This window comes from Hordeum vulgare, chromosome 1H (genome assembly GCF_904849725.1).
Source record: "Hordeum vulgare subsp. vulgare chromosome 1H, MorexV3_pseudomolecules_assembly, whole genome shotgun sequence".
Lineage (NCBI taxonomy): Eukaryota > Viridiplantae > Streptophyta > Magnoliopsida > Poales > Poaceae > Hordeum > Hordeum vulgare.
In genome coordinates, this window is record NC_058518.1 from 498,234,590 (window position 1) to 498,252,658 (window position 18,069).

General features: G+C 43.9%; 2 protein-coding genes across 2 annotated transcripts; both read right to left on the reverse strand.

Annotated features, from left to right (window-relative positions):
* Window positions 1-228: 228 nt before the first annotated feature.
* LOC123450046 (periodic tryptophan protein 2) lies at window positions 229-4,522 on the reverse strand. The gene is made up of 8 exons (XM_045127447.1): window positions 3,325-4,522; window positions 2,806-3,057; window positions 2,619-2,711; window positions 2,085-2,456; window positions 1,299-1,643; window positions 983-1,210; window positions 697-888; window positions 229-594 (listed from the first exon to the last, which is right to left on the reverse strand). The coding sequence occupies exons 1-7, from the start codon at window positions 4,492-4,494 to the stop codon at window positions 718-720; spliced, it is 2,631 nt and encodes an 876-aa protein (XP_044983382.1). The 5' UTR covers window positions 4,495-4,522; the 3' UTR covers window positions 229-594; window positions 697-717.
* Window positions 4,523-6,350: 1,828 nt separating this feature from the next.
* On the reverse strand, window positions 6,351-16,623 carry LOC123450055 (golgin candidate 5-like). Its single transcript, XM_045127456.1, has 19 exons — window positions 15,996-16,623; window positions 14,013-15,214; window positions 13,129-13,200; window positions 12,844-12,921; window positions 12,099-12,213; window positions 11,603-11,664; window positions 11,465-11,512; window positions 10,913-11,197; window positions 10,663-10,722; window positions 10,491-10,574; window positions 10,278-10,343; window positions 9,884-9,982; window positions 9,560-9,778; window positions 9,085-9,172; window positions 8,752-8,966; window positions 7,765-7,824; window positions 7,580-7,693; window positions 6,780-6,854; window positions 6,351-6,685 (listed from the first exon to the last, which is right to left on the reverse strand). Exons 1-19 carry the CDS (start codon window positions 16,141-16,143, stop codon window positions 6,659-6,661), a joined length of 3,117 nt encoding a protein of 1,038 aa, XP_044983391.1. The 5' UTR covers window positions 16,144-16,623; the 3' UTR covers window positions 6,351-6,658.
* Between the last annotated feature and the right edge of the window lie 1,446 nt (window positions 16,624-18,069).

Below are 18,069 nucleotides of genomic sequence, written 5' to 3' on the forward strand. Positions count from 1 at the left end.
GTCTATTGGTCATGGTCCTCCTAGCTGGCTTATGGCGAAGGAGGACGAGGAGACCAATCAGTTTTTTTTTCTTTTGAGGGAGTATCGGAGGCTTCAAAATTAACAGCAAACATCGGTTGTGTGTCCACAACTCGGTGTCGAGGTGGAAAATTGATTGGTCCACGACTCGGTGCCGACTGATCAATTTAAGGAACCAATAAATTTTCAGAATTAAACCACGGGCAGGCATCACTGAGTTTCTATCATCATATAATACCTCTGCTCGTTTGTAAAAAGCGTTTGAATGCATTCTTCATAACAAAATTTGGTCACACGGACGGACGGGTACAAACACACAACCTCAAGAGAGTAGCTATAACCCACTTCGTGGTCCAAGAGGCAATCCTTCCTTCCTCGCCAGACAAAAATGCCAACCGTCCTCAGCTCAACTTCAGCCCTCAACATCAAACATACTGCTTAACCAGCATACAGCCACTGCCCATGTGGATAACGATCGCAAGAGTGCACATTCGGCCGGCCAAACACTGGTTGGCATTAAAAAATGATACTCAGCTGCTCATGTGCTCAGTCATCACCTTGGTGTTATAACAACCACTGCAGGAACACACGGATGATCTATGTCAGTTTTGATTTCGCCACCCACTCGTAAAATATGTTTGTGGCAATTACAAACATAAAGATGAGTGAAATACTCACGAAACAAGTGCCGACCATGGCCTAACTCTTTGTCCCAGCAGAGCTCAGATATTTGAGCATGTACTCGTTGGAGGAACAAGTGTCCGCCAGATCCTGGTGTAGTTTTGTTATAGACTTCTGCAACGACTTGAGAGCAGGAAGCAAAGTCCTCGAATTTTGCTGGATGTAGCTTCCATCAACCTTGCATAGCTCCTGTAACGGGAATATATAGATCAGAATAAGATATCCAGTGTTTCACCAAGATCATTAGCTTCAACCCCCAAAAAAAGAAAGAGGAGAATGGTACCTGAGACCACAGAAGGATGAATTCCAGATGGGGACAGCTTTCCAGGAGGTCAGCGAATGCATCGATCAATCTCTGAAGATACTTAAAGGGTACTGATGAGCAGATTGCTCGTACATTGGATGGATCCACAGCAAAGATGCATTGCTTAATCAAGGAGTCTTCGTTTAACCGGAGGCTCAGTAAAAGGGCTCTCTGTTGTTGGTTTTCTGCAAGAGCTTCCTCCACTTTCTGTACAAACACAAAGCACACAAATTTGTCACGGATTGATCAGCAGTATTTTGAGACAAAAGTTCTCAAAAGGACATGAAGTAAATACCTCAGGAGTAACATCAATGTCAAGATCTGTTGGGTCGAAGATAAATGATTCATCAACTGAGTACAACAGAACACCATCAGTGGTCGCTGCAGCAAAAGATCTTCCTGTTGGAGCAAATTTCACACATTTTGTCCGAGCTATGGGTCTTCCACGATTTGCCATGGATCCAGGTAAACCATGCCCCAGGCTACCTCTTGTTTGTTGATCAATTCCATCCTCAACATCGCTATCTTCGTCATCAATTAGATCCAGTGGACCAGCATCAGTCATATTCTTTGAGTTCAGGAAATCAAGAACGCCATCCAATGAAAGATTGCGAGTGATCTGGAATCTTCGCAACAGCACCTGCATAGATGGCATTGGCAAATACATTCAATCATTAATGTGGAGATAAGGCGTTCTTACGAAGTTACAGTTATGTCAATCACTGAAGATAATGTCAAAGGCCACCTAACCATATGCATCTTAGCTGTTATCACGACACGAGGGGCAACATTCAGATGTGGTTAGCTATTAATAGTATCTTTTTAGTTTAGGTTCGTGAGGCTACCAGGAAAATAATTCTGGTCACCAAGTCAAGCAAACATTGGGTACAAACTAATAATAGACAAAGTTTTTACCAAACTACAGTAATTGACACGAGTACATGACAGTATGGCATGATAACTATAGATTGTAAAGAATGAGCATATATAAGATGGGAGGCGCCTCTAAGATAGTAAAAGGAAAAGAGATGAGAAATGTGGGTATGCTACAAAATTGTTTTATCACAAGAGATTTCCTGACCTGTTCTCCAATATCATACATGCATATATATTTGCTGTTTCCTCCTGCTAAAATATAGCTTCCATCAGCAGAATAGCACAGCGTCGTGAAGTACTTTCCTATACTCGTATTAGCTGCAGATCTTCTATCAGTCATGAGCCGCCCGCCAGAAATATCCCTGCGGCCTTCAATTGTATACATCAACAAGCCATCAAAGGGATCCCAGAAATTGATTAGGCCATCTAGTGTGCTGCATGCAATCTGCCTTCCGTCAGGACGATAAGCCAAGGTAAGAACATCATGTGAGTGCTGAAACGTTTCCACAGCACCCTTGCTCTCAAATACATCCCAAAGACGAACGGTCTTGTCCCATGATGATGAAGCCAAAATAGCCTACAAAACATAAGCTAGTTACTCTTTCTGTGGATTTACAAAATACATAGAACCACTAATAGAGCAGATTCAGCACAATTTCCTTAGTCAATTTGTTTCAAAAAAAATTGTACTTTTAACTACCAGGAATAGGAACCAAAATACAGCAAAGCATGGACTTACACTGATTGGTGAAAACATTAGACCATGAACTGGTCCTTGGTGGCCACTGAGCACATCCAACAAACGACCAGTCTTCATTGACCAAACATAAATCTGCATGAATAACATTGTGGTTATCAAGGAACTAGAATTAGAGCATATAGGCAGCAAAAGGACTGCCAGAAAAATGTTGAGTGTATACACACACCTCAAATGAATCAAGTGTTCCAGCACAAATTACTTCCCCGCTCTGATCTGCCGTTAAAGAAACAAATTGTCTAGGTGAAGGGGTCGTAAATGTCTTGAAGTTACGATAACGGAACAGATCCCATGCTCGAATAGTCCCATCAAGGGAGGCACTGAGAAGAGAATGGTTATTGGCCATAAAATGAACTGCAGTAACAGCATTTGTATGCTCGGAAAATGTTATGAAACAGAACCCAGAGGCAGCCGTCCAGACCTGCAGCAAGCAAGTCACGTGTATCAAACTCAATGCAGGATAATGATATACTTAACTGTTAAAACAATATGGTCTTAGACATAGGAAAAAGTTGTGATAGTTATAATTTCTGGTTTTCAATTCAAAGAGGTACTAGAAAAAATATCAATTACTTCATCATCTCAATAGCATTTCATCAAGTATCTTGGCCTACTTTAAGAGCACAGCCGGCCAAGCAGAAAAAGGATATAACAGAGATTGCAAATGGCACCACTAGTTCCAACATACCTTGACTTTGTTATCATCAGCTCCAGTAGCAATTAACTGAGAATCTGGTGAGTATGCAATGCAGTTGACATCGAAGTAGTGACCCTGCTGCTTCAAAATGTAGCTCTCTGACCGCCACTCCCACACCAGCAGTTGGCCAAGTTTGGCGCACCCAAAAACTAACCAATTCCCCAAGCTGTTGAAAATAGCTGTGGTGATCTTCTCCCTTGATATTGAGAGCTGGCAGTGGCACACAAAGTCGGGCATCTGGTACAGCCCAAACACCCCGTTAGAAAACCCAACCACCACCATGTCAAGATCCCGGTGGTAATCACAGGCTGTTAGCTTAGCAGGCGCCTGCATGAAGAAGTTCTTTTTCTGCAGCTCCCACTTTGCCAAATGAAGCGGAGTGGTGCTGGGCTCTTCCAAGCTCTTCCTCTTCCTGCTGCTCCCAGCATCCAATTCCGGCTCACCATCCTGCTCTGGTGTCCCGGGTGAAGGTGGAGGAGATGCGGCATCATTGCCCTCCACCAAATTCCATGTAAAGATAGCTCCGTCCTTTGAAACCGTGTAGACCCCGTGGACTCTGCCCGACTTCTTATCGGTGGCGAAGAAGGCGCCAACGACAGCCGCACGGTGGCCGAGGAAGAGGAAGGGCTTGTTACCGGTGCCCCGCTTGACGGGCAGGAGGCGGGCAGTGAGGTCCTTGCAGGCGACGAGGAGGGAGGCGGAGTCGGGGGACCAGTCGAAGGAGGTGACCCCGGCGGCGAAGCCGGGGAAGACGCGGAGGAGGTGGAAGGGGAAGAACTCCCTGCGGAAGGAGGGGGAGCGCCAGATCTGGACGAGCTTGCCGACGGCGACGGCGATGAGCTGGCCGTCGGGGCTGAAGCGGACGGCGGAGGGGGCGGCCTTGAAGGAGACGCGGTGGAGGACGGCGCGGCGGCGGAGGTTGGCGTAGAGCGCGCGGCCCTTGTCGTCGCAGGCGAGGAGGAAGTCGCCCGAGGGGGAGGTGGCGAGGCGGGCGATGTTGGCGGAGGACTCGAAGGGGAGGGTGAGCGAGGAGGAGGCGGCGAGGTCGGTGGTCGCCACGCGGTTCCCCACCGCCGAGAGGAGCACGGAGGAGTCCCCCGCGAAGACGGCGTCGCCGCCGCGGTACGGCGCGCCTAGAAGGTTCTGGAAGCGGTAGTTCATGGCGGGGGCGGGGGTGGGCGGGAGTGGGGGCTAGGGTTTTGGGGAGGGGGGAGGAGTGAGTAGTTGACGACGACGAGGGTTTTGCTCTGGGTTCGTTCCAGCGTTTGATGGGCTGAATGCGACAGTTTCTGGCCCAACCGTGGAACGGGCTCACGAAATTGAACATTCTTTTTCGTCTCAAAAAAAAAAACATTCTTCTAAAAAAAATTTGAAATTGAACGTCTGCCACACGTGGAATTTTAAACTTTCTTAGGCTAAGGTTATCTCTGATCCATCAGGAACCAAATCCCGATGCTCGCATTTATTTCTGAATTTATTTTAAAATTTTCAACGATACGACATATTATGAAAGGAATTTATAAATTGTAAGATGATACGCGGACTTAATTTCTCGCATGTGCTCGTAAAAATAGGGTGTGCGCTCCGTCCTGTATTGTGTTTAAGAAAACACACGGGACTCCAAAAATGTATAAATATTCTGGGAGCACTTGTCATCCGCTATCGATCGATCCTTGGCTTGCCCCTCGCCGAAACGTGCACGTACGTAGCTCGTCAAGCATCCATACCATATACTTATACCAGACGTGCACAGCAGGGCAAAAGGAATAATGAAAACTGATCGCGCGTGACAAGCTTCCCTTCTTCCTCCTCTCGCCGGTCGGTCTCCTCTGCGCGGCCGGCATTTGCCTCCCCGCCGCCATCTTCCCCTGCCAGCCCAGCACATGGCCATGGACATGTCCACGCACGCGGCGACGGCACTGGAGCACCACCTTGGCCTCCTCCTCGCGGGGATCCTCTGCGGCGGCCTGCTCTCCGGCGCGCTCCTCGCCGCCGCCGCCCTCTCCCTGCTGCTGCTGCTCGCCGGTGCGCTGCTCGCGGTGGCCGCGCTCGCCGCGTCGGACGCGTGCAGGCTCTCGGCCCTCGCCGCGCGCGCCCTCGACGCGGCCGCGGCGGAGCTGAGGCTGGCTGGCGCGGTCGCCTTGTGCGTCGCGCTCGGCGCCGTGGTGCGCGCGTCCGTGGCCCTCCGGGGCTGGGCCGGCGTGCTCGCGTCGCGCGGGGGCTACAAGAAGAAAATCTCATGCTACTGACTGCTGATAGCGATTAGCATGAGACGTATATCAGCTGCCGAAAATATACCGAATGTAAAATACTCGCTCCGTTTCTAAATATAAGTCTTTTAAAAAAAAATACTAAAAAACTACATACGAAACAAAATGAATGAATCTACATTCTAAAATATGTCTATGCTAGTGGAACCTCTACAAAGACTTATATTTAAAAACGGAGGGAGTATAAGTCTTTGTAAAGGTTTTAATAGAGAACAACATACGGATGTATTTTAAAGTATAGTCCTCTAATAAAATACCTAAAAAGATTTATATTTAAGAACGGAGGGAGTAATGTTTTCGTTCTTAGACAGCAAGGAGTGTATGTCAAGAGTTAATGGGAAAAAATCGTGACCATAGATTATTTTTTTATGATCTGTGGAAGAAAATTATACAAAACACGCCAACGTGTGTTTGGTCATGGGCGACATTAGGGCGTGTTGATGTTCCAAATGTGAATTGAATCAGGCGGGCCCATGCGTTGATATAGATTCACTATAAAACTACTCCTTCCGCCCTCCTAAAAAAGGGAAGTATCTCTTTTCTGTGTGTATCTCTCCTTATACCAAAAGAAGGAAACTATCTCATACTTTTTTGGACTAATTGATTCACATTCCACTAACAAATTTTCCAAGGGTAATTTAGTCTTAATATGTCTATAATTAGGTAAATTGGTCACCGTACCGAAAATAATACACCTTATATAAAGGAACGAAGGGAGTATAAATGAAATCTTTAAAAAGACTTGTATTTAGAAACGGAGGGAGTAGTATTTATTAGCTGAGACGATGACACACTTCTCTTCTGTGAACGAAAAACTTTGCATGCAAGTCATCAATGAATGTAGAGCTGTGGAGCTATCCAGTCTAGTGTACAACACACTGGCTATGCTACCGAGACCGACAACAAAGATCCTTCACGATGTACACAAAATCAATAAAGATATATCTTCCTCGTATGACTATCAACTTCCCACACTCGCCGCGGGTTTTGCTTTTTTCAACTCTGACGGAACATGTTCGGGCCTTCAAAACTGTTATCTTGTTGGGTCAATTGCACTATACACGGGCGCCCAATGTCTGGAGCTGGTAAAAGGAACAGACAAAAAAATTGATGTTTTAGGCAACCAGAAGAGTTAATTAGGTATGTAGAAAGGGAAGGAACTGATATGATTCAAACCTGGCTAACAAGAAGATCCACTTGTTCTCTGTACATGTCCTTTAGGTCAACAATATCATTCCGTAACTCTTCCAACTGCAAAACAGCCCCATAATCAGTGCGCATGAAATAGCAGGTAAGGGTTTACAAGACAATACACTAGCAAGGCGGCCAAACTGGGCCGGCTTTGAAATTGGGCAGATTGAGTCAAATCAAACAATAATACTCCCTCCGTTTTTATTTACTTCGCATATTAGCTTTGTCTCGAGTCAAACTTTTTAAACTTCGACCAAGTTTATACAAAAAATATTAACATCCACAATACCAAATCAATATGATTTGAATCACCATTCAATATATTTTCATACCATATATATTCTTTATTGTGAAAGTTTATACTGTTTTTGATAAACTTGGTCAAAACTTTATAAAGTTTGACTTAGGTCAAAGCTAATATGCGGAGTAAATAAAACGGATGGAGTACATTGTCAACAGTAACCATAGGTCAAATTTTAAAATTAACCACAAGTCAATTTCTAATAGGAGACTAGTACTGGTAATTTATCTATGTGTGCTTATTAACTGACTCAGACGACAAACACTGCTTCATTGTCAACCTTAGTCACGGGTCAATTCTAAGTAGGGGAGGGCCTTAACCATAGGTCAAGTTGTAAGATGACTTAATTTTCCCATGTGACCAGAGACTAAACATAATGACAGATTTTGGAAACAAGCAATGATTCTCATATCTTGTGATAAGGTCATTAACAGAGGGAGTAATGATGTGTGGTAAGTCATGATGTGCTACTTGGCAGCCATACCTCTTCATCACGTTCCCCCATAAGTTCCAGAGCTTGAAAGTGTCTTTGTTTCAGTGCTTCCAGTTCAGCCTTTAGGCCAGGCAGAGCAGCAGCTTCACTCCGCAACTTTTCACACTGCATACAAAGATCAGTTAGCATCAATATAGATAATGAGATAATAACGTAGTTGGTTCGCAAGGATTTACTTGTTCCGTCAGTTTTACCAACTCCTCTGCCAGGGAATTCCGAATAGATTCCAGTGAGGCCTGTAATAGCAGTACCATTAGTGCAGTGACAATAGCATGAGTGACTGCCATACAAACGCCTGTAGGCCAAACTATTGGCCAAAACAAATTAAAACACACACACACACACAAAGACTAGAGTTCATGCTCTCGCATCTGTACCGTACCTCAAGTTGTAAAACATACAAGACCATAGTGAATGGTTATAAATGAAACATGAAACTATAGATCATGAATGTTTGAGGTGACCTGGTGTCATGATAGAAACATGTACGCGCAAAACATCTTTTTATCAAAAGTAAGTTATGAAACTATTCCAAGCTATTGCTTCAGCTTCTTCAGGCTTTTAAGATACAAATGAATTTGCAGAAACATGTAGGACTTTCAAACTAGTACGGGACTGGAGATCTCTTGATGCCATTTACAGGCAGTAAATGCACTACATTTTTTATGATGCTGAACATAAGTTAGGTGACCAGGCACCTCACTGAAACAGCCAAAAACAAACAAGCTTTAAGGCAAAATACAGTGGAGCTCATAATGTGTCGCACAGGGCATGTCCTAAAATCAATTAAATATATGTAAACATCCATAATGCTTGGAATAAATCAGCTAAAATAGCTTTCGGCTTGAACTGGTATCTCTGTTTATAAAGCACCCTGCTTCAGACGCTAAAGCGTCGCCTAGCAGCACTTTAGATACTTGCCCGCTTTAGGTGCTTAAGCGCCCGTTTTAGCCGCTTAGGCGTCGCTTAAGCGTTAGAGCGGGTGGTGCTTGCTTTAGGTCGCTTTACCGCTTTATAAACCATGACTTGCATACTCTTAGACAACCCAGGTTGAATAATCAGCTACTGTCAGTTTCTAGAACGCCTATATTGAAGTGGAAAACTTTCATGCGATGTTAATTAAACAATTTAAGGAGAAATATTAAAAGGATGCGTATACACACCAAGCGTGACATGTAGGAAGCCAATTCTCCATCCTTTTGACGGAGTGCTGATTCAAAAGCACTTGGAGTCATGCTCCTCAGATAGTATGACATATTACTGTCTGCAGACGTTCTCCTCTCCAATGAAGCACTATCTGACAAGTCCAATGATGCTTGAAGGAAGTGGCTTTCTTCCATACTGCTAACACTAGAGAGCTTTCTTTGGGGAGCATTTTCTTCAAAAGAAGCAAAGAGGAGACCAAAAGAGTGACAGTTATGGTGACAAACAAATATTGAAATATACAAATAGGATTAAACTCACAGATAGTAATTGAAAGCAAATAAAGTACATACTTGTTTGATCTGGAAGTGGAATTTTAGGTAAGTCGTGGGAAGATGTTTTCTCAAGTTCTGCCCTGGCAGCCTTTTCCCTTTCAAGGTCCTGGAAGTGACATTCGCGCAAGAAACGATTAAGACACATGTCTTGCCAAGTAGGTAGTGCATGAACCACAACATTAGTAATAGCGGTGACTGGTGGCACATGACTAATTTTGTTCATGTAGGAGAAGCAACAAGTAAAAGATGACTGTTGAGTGTTGACCCTACAAAATCCTGCTATAAGATATAACCCTAAGTTTAAATTGTGTGTCACATGAATAATATTTGATGAATTTTAAAGGAAGTGTCTCTGGGGCACATTAACAATCTTGGCAGGAGAAATGCTGCAATAGGAGAAATGCTGCTTCTGTACACAGTCCTCATAGCAATTGGATTAATTAACACGTATATCTAGTTATTTTTAGAAAACGATTCATAATAAGTTGACTACCGTCTCAAGCAGCGCCCTGTGTTCTGCTGCTTCTTGCAGCTCCTTTTTGTGCCTAAATCTAAGCTCCTTTATTTCTTCTTCAAGCTGTTTGGCGCGTCCTTCTTGTAATGCCGCTTCCTCCTTAGTTGCTAGGTACTCCTGTCTACTTTCAGATGCTCTTTGTCTCTCCTTTTCAAGAGATCGGCTCAGCTGTGTCTGTTCTGTCCTAAGAATTGTAATCTGCATAAGAAACAACATTCATGTCAAGAGAACTACTTTTCGCAATAAAAGTTTCAAACTGGAATGACACATGTTCTTAGTCTCGGAAGAAATTGACGCACAAACCTGGGTCTCCAGGACAGTTATGCGGGATAAATTTTGTGACAGTCTCTCATTTATAGATCGCTCCTTTTCTTCCGAGGCAGCAGCTTTCGCCTCCGCTTCCTGAATATTTGAGTAGAACAGATTAAACTATGTCACTGAAATATTTCTGATGTGTTTCTAGCTTTCTCCCTGATTGCATTAAAACAAGATAGCACCCATCTTTATGTGTATTATTAATTGCTGAAAAGCATAAACAACAACACAAAAATAGCTACTAATGACATAGTTTACGGCCATCCTTCTGATGCCCCTAATCAAGTAGGTTTATAACAATTAAATCTCATGTTGTAATTCTAGTTATCTTCGTTATTTTTCCACGATCCACTGCTAACCAAAAAATCAGAACAGATTAGACCTGAAGGCGAGAGTTCAAGGTTCTCTCCACACCAGCCCAAGCTTCTTCCCTTCGAGCAGCTGACTCCTGTTAAATTAGCACAATTGATTAGTCTACTTCTGACAGCTGAAAAAACTCAATTCACAGACTCTGTAAGTGGTATGCTTGCACCCAATAAGGGAAGAAAGGTGAACTAACTACACCAAAGGAAAAAATCTGTGGAAGTACCAATACCTGCATGGCTTCAATTTGCCTTAGGAGTGGCCTTGTCGACTCAGGAACTTGTGTGACCAGTTCATTATAACGAAGTTCACTGGCCTGAAGTATTAAACAATGAAAGAAACTGACAATTGGTCCATGACTAATTTTACTCTAGTACCAGCTAAACCAGAAAAGCTCTGATTACCTGATAGCGCTTTTGAAGATCGTCATGATCCCTTTTTAACCGTTCTTCCCTGAAAGCAGCCTGAAATGCCCCCAAAGAAACACACAATCAGTGGAATCCAAAGTGAAATAGTACAAAAATAACACTTTGGATAAACTTTTTATAAACAAAGTGATCTGGGTTACAGTTAGATCAGCACAACCAATTGTACCAAGGATACTGAACTAAAATGCACATGTGTAGAACTGTAGATACTTATTTCATGACTTACCTCCTGTTCTTGCCTGGTGAGAGCATTCCTCAACTCCTCAATTGTGTTAATCAGCATATTTTCTTTTTCACAAGCTTCTCTTAAACGGCTCTCGAGCTCAGCTTTGGCTTCTGTGTTGACTCTTGATTCGGCCAATGCCTCAGCCTCTTTCGCTGCATTTAGAGCATTTGTGTAGAACTCCTTCTGAGCCGCAAGCTCAGTTTGATTTCTTTCTATTGTTTCTTGTAGCAACTTCTCGGTTGCTGCCTTGTCTCTTTTAATACTCTCAACCTTTGTCTCCTCAACCTGTGAAATCATAGATTAAGTGCATGAGTTCACATCTAAGCAAGCTGTACAGGCTATGCAAAGTGCTGCTTAAATGAAACCACTCAGCACCATGTGTCCGCACATGATCAAAACAGAGAAGAAAAGACCACCTAAAAATGGGTCCAGAATCGATTGTGTATCATGCAAACAGCAAAGGCAAATACTTACTATGTTCCATTAAAGCAGGTAAGAAGATAATTTAGTTTGGATGAATTGATTAATTATAAAAAGTATATACTCCTTTACCTGGATCTTTGAGTTCAACCTTTGCTTTTCTTCTTCAAATTCACGAATCTAGCTTCAACCAAAAAAGGACAGCAGACTTGATTAACTTGAAGAAGAAAAATATTTCAAAGCAATGTGGTGATGAGTTATATTCCATGCCTGTGCTCTCAGTTTTCGTATTGTAGCTTCTTGAGCAGCCTGCTTTCTTGATAGCTCTTCTCCTGTTTCATCATCATTGGTAAAAGATGTTAGTGCCAATCAATGACAAAACATACCGAAAAGGCCAAAACAATTACATGTGGTCCATAGCGTCTATGTGGACTAAAGTAGCGAAGGAATAAATATCAGCAAAGTTACAATACACACACTAGGCCCATGTGTATGCCTACTTCCTAACAGACTATAACGTCAGTACATGATCATTGGAGTCACAATTGCAATGACCGTCACTGACAAAGGATACTCAACATGGTGGGCTGTACTGTATGGTCACATTAATACATGAATTGGTTACAAGAAAATATTTCAAATGATAGAACTGCCAATTTCATACTTTCTCAACATAATAATAGAATATAACTTAACCAATGCAAAGTCAACAATTGTTCACACATAAGCATAAAAGAACAGGCACACAAACGACAATTCTACATACCTTCAGCCATGACCTGAGTGATAATCTCATCCTTTTCTTTCAAAAGAGCGGCTGCATCACTTTTCTTATTTTGCTCTCTCCTTAATGTATCTCGTTCTTTGGTTAGTGCATACACCTACGTATTGAGGCATGCACATTACAAACATTTCGCTAATAAGCCCAAGATAGTCTTGATGAACAAAAACACTGACGAAAAGTTATGTCCCGGAAATAGTAAACAAACAACATACAAACTTATGAGATTCTGGCTATAGCATTTAGTGATCCTCGCTAATACAGCTCACTCTGATCTCTAGTTTTGCTATTCAACATTGTCTCAACTCTCAGTAAATGAATATATTAGAGTAAAAGTTACACACAGAAGTAACAAAACTAAACAAACATAAGAATACATACACGGAATGTGCGGTGCATCCAACTAGTCAAAGGGTTCAGAACTAGAAACATTGCAGGAAAAAAAGCTCAAAGTGTAGCTAAATAACTAATTGCTAAAGCACAAAAGACAATCTTCAATTACTCCGATTATTATAATTTATCATAAAGAAGCAACAAAAAAGAGCCATTGCACAAAAAACATGCAGTTTTAATTACAACATTGCACGTGGGCAGTATTAGACACTATTTATGAACTATCTAATCTTAGCAAATTTTTACACTTCTTTATTAATATTAACTCTGATTGAGGTGTGCCCTATGTAATATCAATTGACCATGGAAGCATTGAGTAAAAAGAGTAATGTCCCACCTTCCTTTCAAGAGTTGCTACACGTTGGTGATATTCATCCTTAAGCGCATCCATTTCTTCCTCAACCGACTTATTACCCTGTACAATATAAAACAAAACAAAACAAAAAACTGAAATCCATGAAAGGCTGAAGTAACTCAGGGAATAGGTGTATAATCATAGTATTCATCGTGTTCATTTTCATATAACTTAACTTAGTTAAATTCTGCAGATCGCTAAACTGAAGACAGTCTAAATATCTGCTTCCAGAAGGCAAAGGATCAGAGATCTGCTTAGCAAACATACCTTCAGCTCATTAATTGTTGATTTCAGTTGCTCGTTCTCATTCATCAGTCGAGCAATTTCATCAGCTTTGGACTGCAGAAAGAATTAGGGGTTTTTAGACACTAAATTAGTAGTGAACAGCCATGTATCTTGGGAAGAAATGACTAGTGTGGGGCGTCCAAATTATTCAATGATTTAACGATGCGCTGATGATGTACATGTAATAATTGTTAAAGGGCATGTGTAGTACGCAATGCCTCCTGATAAGCCCCAGGCTAACATAAAGCTGAATAGTTAAGCAACTCCCCTTGTTTTGATACATTCACAGGATACAACGTTAAAAAAAGGAAATTCCATGCTAGTCCATTTTGACACTACAAAGCCATTTGACGTATTAAATAACTGTAGTTGCCTTCCCTAGGAAATACAAGATGGAACCCTTCAAAGGTAAAGCAGATTCAGACTGAACAAAAGTTTATACTAACAAATTAGCAAGCACTCAATGGTTAATACATGAAAATAGATGTGACAAGGTATTACCCTTCAACTAATGTACTTTATGATTGGAACTTCCAAATTTGCTAGTGTTTATCTTTTTTTCCCAGCATATAAATACGAGTACATGAAACTAAAAAAGTTGACTTCCAACTGGAAAATCATCTAGGTGTAACTTTCATAATGTACAACATGTTATCCTAAATGGTTGCTTCATCATCCATCGGATTTGGTGGGATGACTCGATTCCTCATTCTGTGGAAGGGCAAAGTGGTGATGGACTGACCATGCTTCTCCTCAACCCAAACAAGCGGGCTAGAATTGGATGGTAAATAGATGTCTACTTCCTCAAACCAAACATGCTATGACTGACTTGCTACAGTATATGCTAGAGCATGTGGAAATGATACCTGGGACTGTCTTGCAGCACCTTGCAATGCAGCTTCCATCATCTTCATGTCACGTTTTAGTTTCTCGACTTCAACAACAGAACCAACAGATTCCAGAGAATTTGTGGTTGTAAAAGAGTCCTGATTTTTGTCCTCCTTTCTCGAATCATTTGCATGAGAATCAACTTCTACTGGACCAACAGGCGTGTATGCAGCAGCTGGTACGAACTCATTTTGCAAGTCTGGATCATTGTCCACAATTATTGACTTTGAGCTAATGTTTTCAAGCTTCGCTGTTGCATTATCCTCATTTTCAACAGCAGATACAGCATGTGCTTCTGTTTGATCGTTCTCTTCCCCATTCTCGGTTGTATTAGTTTCACCATCATGTACTTTGACTTCCCCATGACTGGCTTTGTCAGCGATATCACTGCTCTCCGGTGGGCTGATTATTTCCTTTTGGACATCAACTTCTTGAACAATGTTCACCTTAGTTTCATTTACATCATCTGAACTGGCGACTATGGAATCTGCTGATTGTGACCGCGAGGTGTTCCCATCATTGGTGACTTCATTTCCAGCATCCACAGATTCTTCTGTTCTCATAACAGTTGATTGATCCAATATGTTAGGTGAAGACGTTCTATCATCAGGTATGTCCCTAACAGACTCACTAGGCTGACTCGGTAAAGCTTCATCATTAGGATCAGAATATTCAGAGTCTTGATGACCCTGGGTTTCCTTCTCAACTAAGTTACTGGTCTCAACAGATCCGCCATGAGTTTCTTCTGCTACAGATGGATATGTTGAGGACTCTGCTGTTTTTGATACTTCAGAAGTGCCCCCCTCAGATGCAGGTGCCTCAGTGGAGCCATCATGTTTTTCTTCTGCTGCTGAAGAATGTGTTGGAGAATGTGGTGTTACAGACTGCTCAGAACCACCCGCCTTAGATACATGTGACTCGGCGGAGCTGCCAACATTTTCTTGTAATTCCGAAGGCTGCTTTGGAGAATGTGTTGTTACTGGTACTTCGGAAGCATCTGCTTCTGATGTAGGTGGCTTGGTGGCGACCCTATGATTTTCTTCTAGTGCTGGTGAATGTTTTGGTGATAGTTGCTTTTCTGATACTTCCATAGAACTCTCCTCGCCATTATGTCCCATGAATGCCATGACAGGATTAAAGAATCCAATTCCATCAGAGTTAGATGTACGGGATCCTGATCCTGCATCACCAAAGCAGCATAAATTAAGTGCTTCCAAGTCCGAATACTTCTTAAAAGGAAAGAATAATATAACAACTGTTATAACACAAACAAGTAGAGGCAGGTGTAACTTTTTATGATCTGTATAAGTTTTTGAGTCCTCTTAGCTGGCGGACGTTCGCTGGGAGGGGGTGACATTTCGAACGATTTGGCTGGCAGTTTTAGTAATGAGGGGAAGGCAGCTTCTTCAGAACGACATGGCAGTTTCTTCAGAAGGTATTTTTCGTTTAAAACTGCCGCCGTTTGATCACGCGAAGCAACTAAAACTGCCAGGAAAAAGCATTTGCTTGCCATCCCCCTTCTAGCTGACGTTCGCCAGATAACACTACCGAAGTTTTAATGATCTGCCTAAACCAATCAATGATCCATAATTCAGTAACTGATACATGGAGAATATAGGGACTGAGTTTTGCTTGTCCATAAGTAAGGATCTACATCAGAAGCAAACCAGTAAGATATAGCCTGAATTCAAACTTTCACTTCCATTCAACAGTCAGTCAGATCAGTCTCTACTGGACACTCTACCAAACGAGCATATGAGCAAAGCCACGAATAGCACCGCCGCAACTGACAATCACATCCCAATGTGCACCCAAAAACAATCCAGCCGCGGCTTCAAATCAAGACTCGTGTACACAAGCAAGCAAGCGTGCAGCAATGCGACCCGGCTACACGGAGGAGGTCCGGGGGTGGAAGGGAGGAGAGTTCCAGGGACAGCGGCGGCGTGAGCGTGTACGTTTACCTTCCTCTGCGTCGTCGCGCTTCTCCTCGAGGCCGAGCGCGCTGTCGAAGTTCTTCTCGATGTTCTTGACGCTCTCGCTGATCTTGTTGACGGCGCCGGCGATGTCCTGCAGCCCGCCGAGCGACAGCTTGTCCGACCACCACGCCATCCTGCCCGGGCCCGGGTCCGGTCACCGGGAGCTCACCGCCGCCTAGATCTCGCGCATAGATCTGATCCGCGCGCCCGCCCGCCCGATCAACCCGCGCGCGCCCGCCCGGGCCAGCCGCGCGGGATCTGATCCGCCCCGCGGCGCCGGCGCCCCCCGACCCGAATCGGGCGGCCGAGGAGCCGGAGGCTTGCGGAGGCGGGGAGCGGGTGGGGTCGAGTGGGAGGGAGTGCGGCGCTGGAGCACGGGGGAGCTGCGTGTGGAGCTCCCGCCCGCCGCGGAGGGGCGGAGATGTAGGGGGGGAGGGAGTGGGGTGGGGTGGGGGTTGGGCCGGGGCGCACGCACGACGGCGGCGAGTTTCTACCAGTGGGTTTGGCAAATTGGCCGTTGGTGGCGGGCGCGGCGTCGGTGGTGGGTCGCCTCACCTCACCTCACCGGACTGGACGGGTGTGCCCGCGCGCGGGTGGATCTCGGCCTGAACCGAGCAGCAAGGTGCCAGTCGCATCGCGTGCAGTACATACCATACCTGCTGTGCACCTGCGCAAGTCCGCGGAGCCCCCTGAGGTTCACACGAATTGGTTGAATGGCCTCCATTTGAGACCCTCAAGTTTGGAGAACCCGACAAATCGGACCCCTTAGGGGAGGGTTTCGAGGGCTGTTCTGAATATTTGTCATGTGTTGTGGAAATTGTAGGTGGCTGCATAAAATTGAGTTAAGAAAAACATCTCTCTCAGACACAACTCCCATGCTGACGCTGTCCACCACCGCCCTTTCGAGTTGTCGCCTAGTTCGCGCCCACAAAAACGACACGCAAATTTCTACTTTGTATTCACGTCACCTCCACCGCCGCCTTTTTTGGCTTTATCCGTCGTCGAGGGAAAATCGACAATCCTCATGGAGAGGAGGGGTGAAACAGAAGAATATGAAGGATAAATAGACATAACAATATCCCTAGCAAGCCTCTAGTTGGCTAGCCAGTTGATCAAGGATAGTCAAGGCTTTTTGACTATGTGCAAAGTGTTGTTGCTTGATGACTGGATCACATCATTGGGAGAATCATGTGATGGACAAGACCCAAACTATGAACGTAGCATATTGATCGTGTCAATTTATTGCTATTGTTTTCTGTATGTCAAGTATTTGTTCCTATGACCATGAGATCATATAATCCACTGGCACCGGAGGGATGCCTTGTGTGCATCAAACGTCACAATGTAACTGAGTGACTATAAAGGTGTTGTACAGGTATCTCCGAAGGTGTCCGTTGGGTTAGTATGGATCAAGACTGGGATTTGTCACTCCGTGTGATGGAGAGGTATCTCGGGGCCCGCTCGGTAATACAACATCACACACAAGCCTTGCAAGCAATGTGACTAAGCGTAAGTCACGGGATCTTGTATTACGGAACGAGAAAAGAGACTTACCGGTAACGAGATTGAAATAGGTATGCGGATACCGACGATCAATCTCAGGCAAGTAACATACCGAAGGACAAAGGGAATGACATACGGGATTGTCTGAATCCTTGACACTGAGGTTCAACCGATAAGTTATTTGGAGAATATGTAGGATCCAATATGGGCATACAGGTCCCGCTATTGGATATTGACCGAGAGTACCTCGGGGCATGTCTGCATAGTTCTCGAACCTGCAGGGTCTGCACACTTAAGGTTCAGCGATGTTTTAGTATAGTTGAGTTATATGTGTGGTTATCGAATGTTGTTCGGAGTCCCGGATGAGATCACAGACGTCACGAGGGTTTCCGTAATGGTCCAGAGACGAAGATTGATATATAGGATGACCTCATTTGATTACCGAGAAGTTTCCGTAATGATGATAGTACCACTTACTTGTGGCACTGCCGCTTGAGTCATGTTGGTATAAATTGCATGAAGAGGCTCCATGCTGATGGATCTTTATACTCACTTG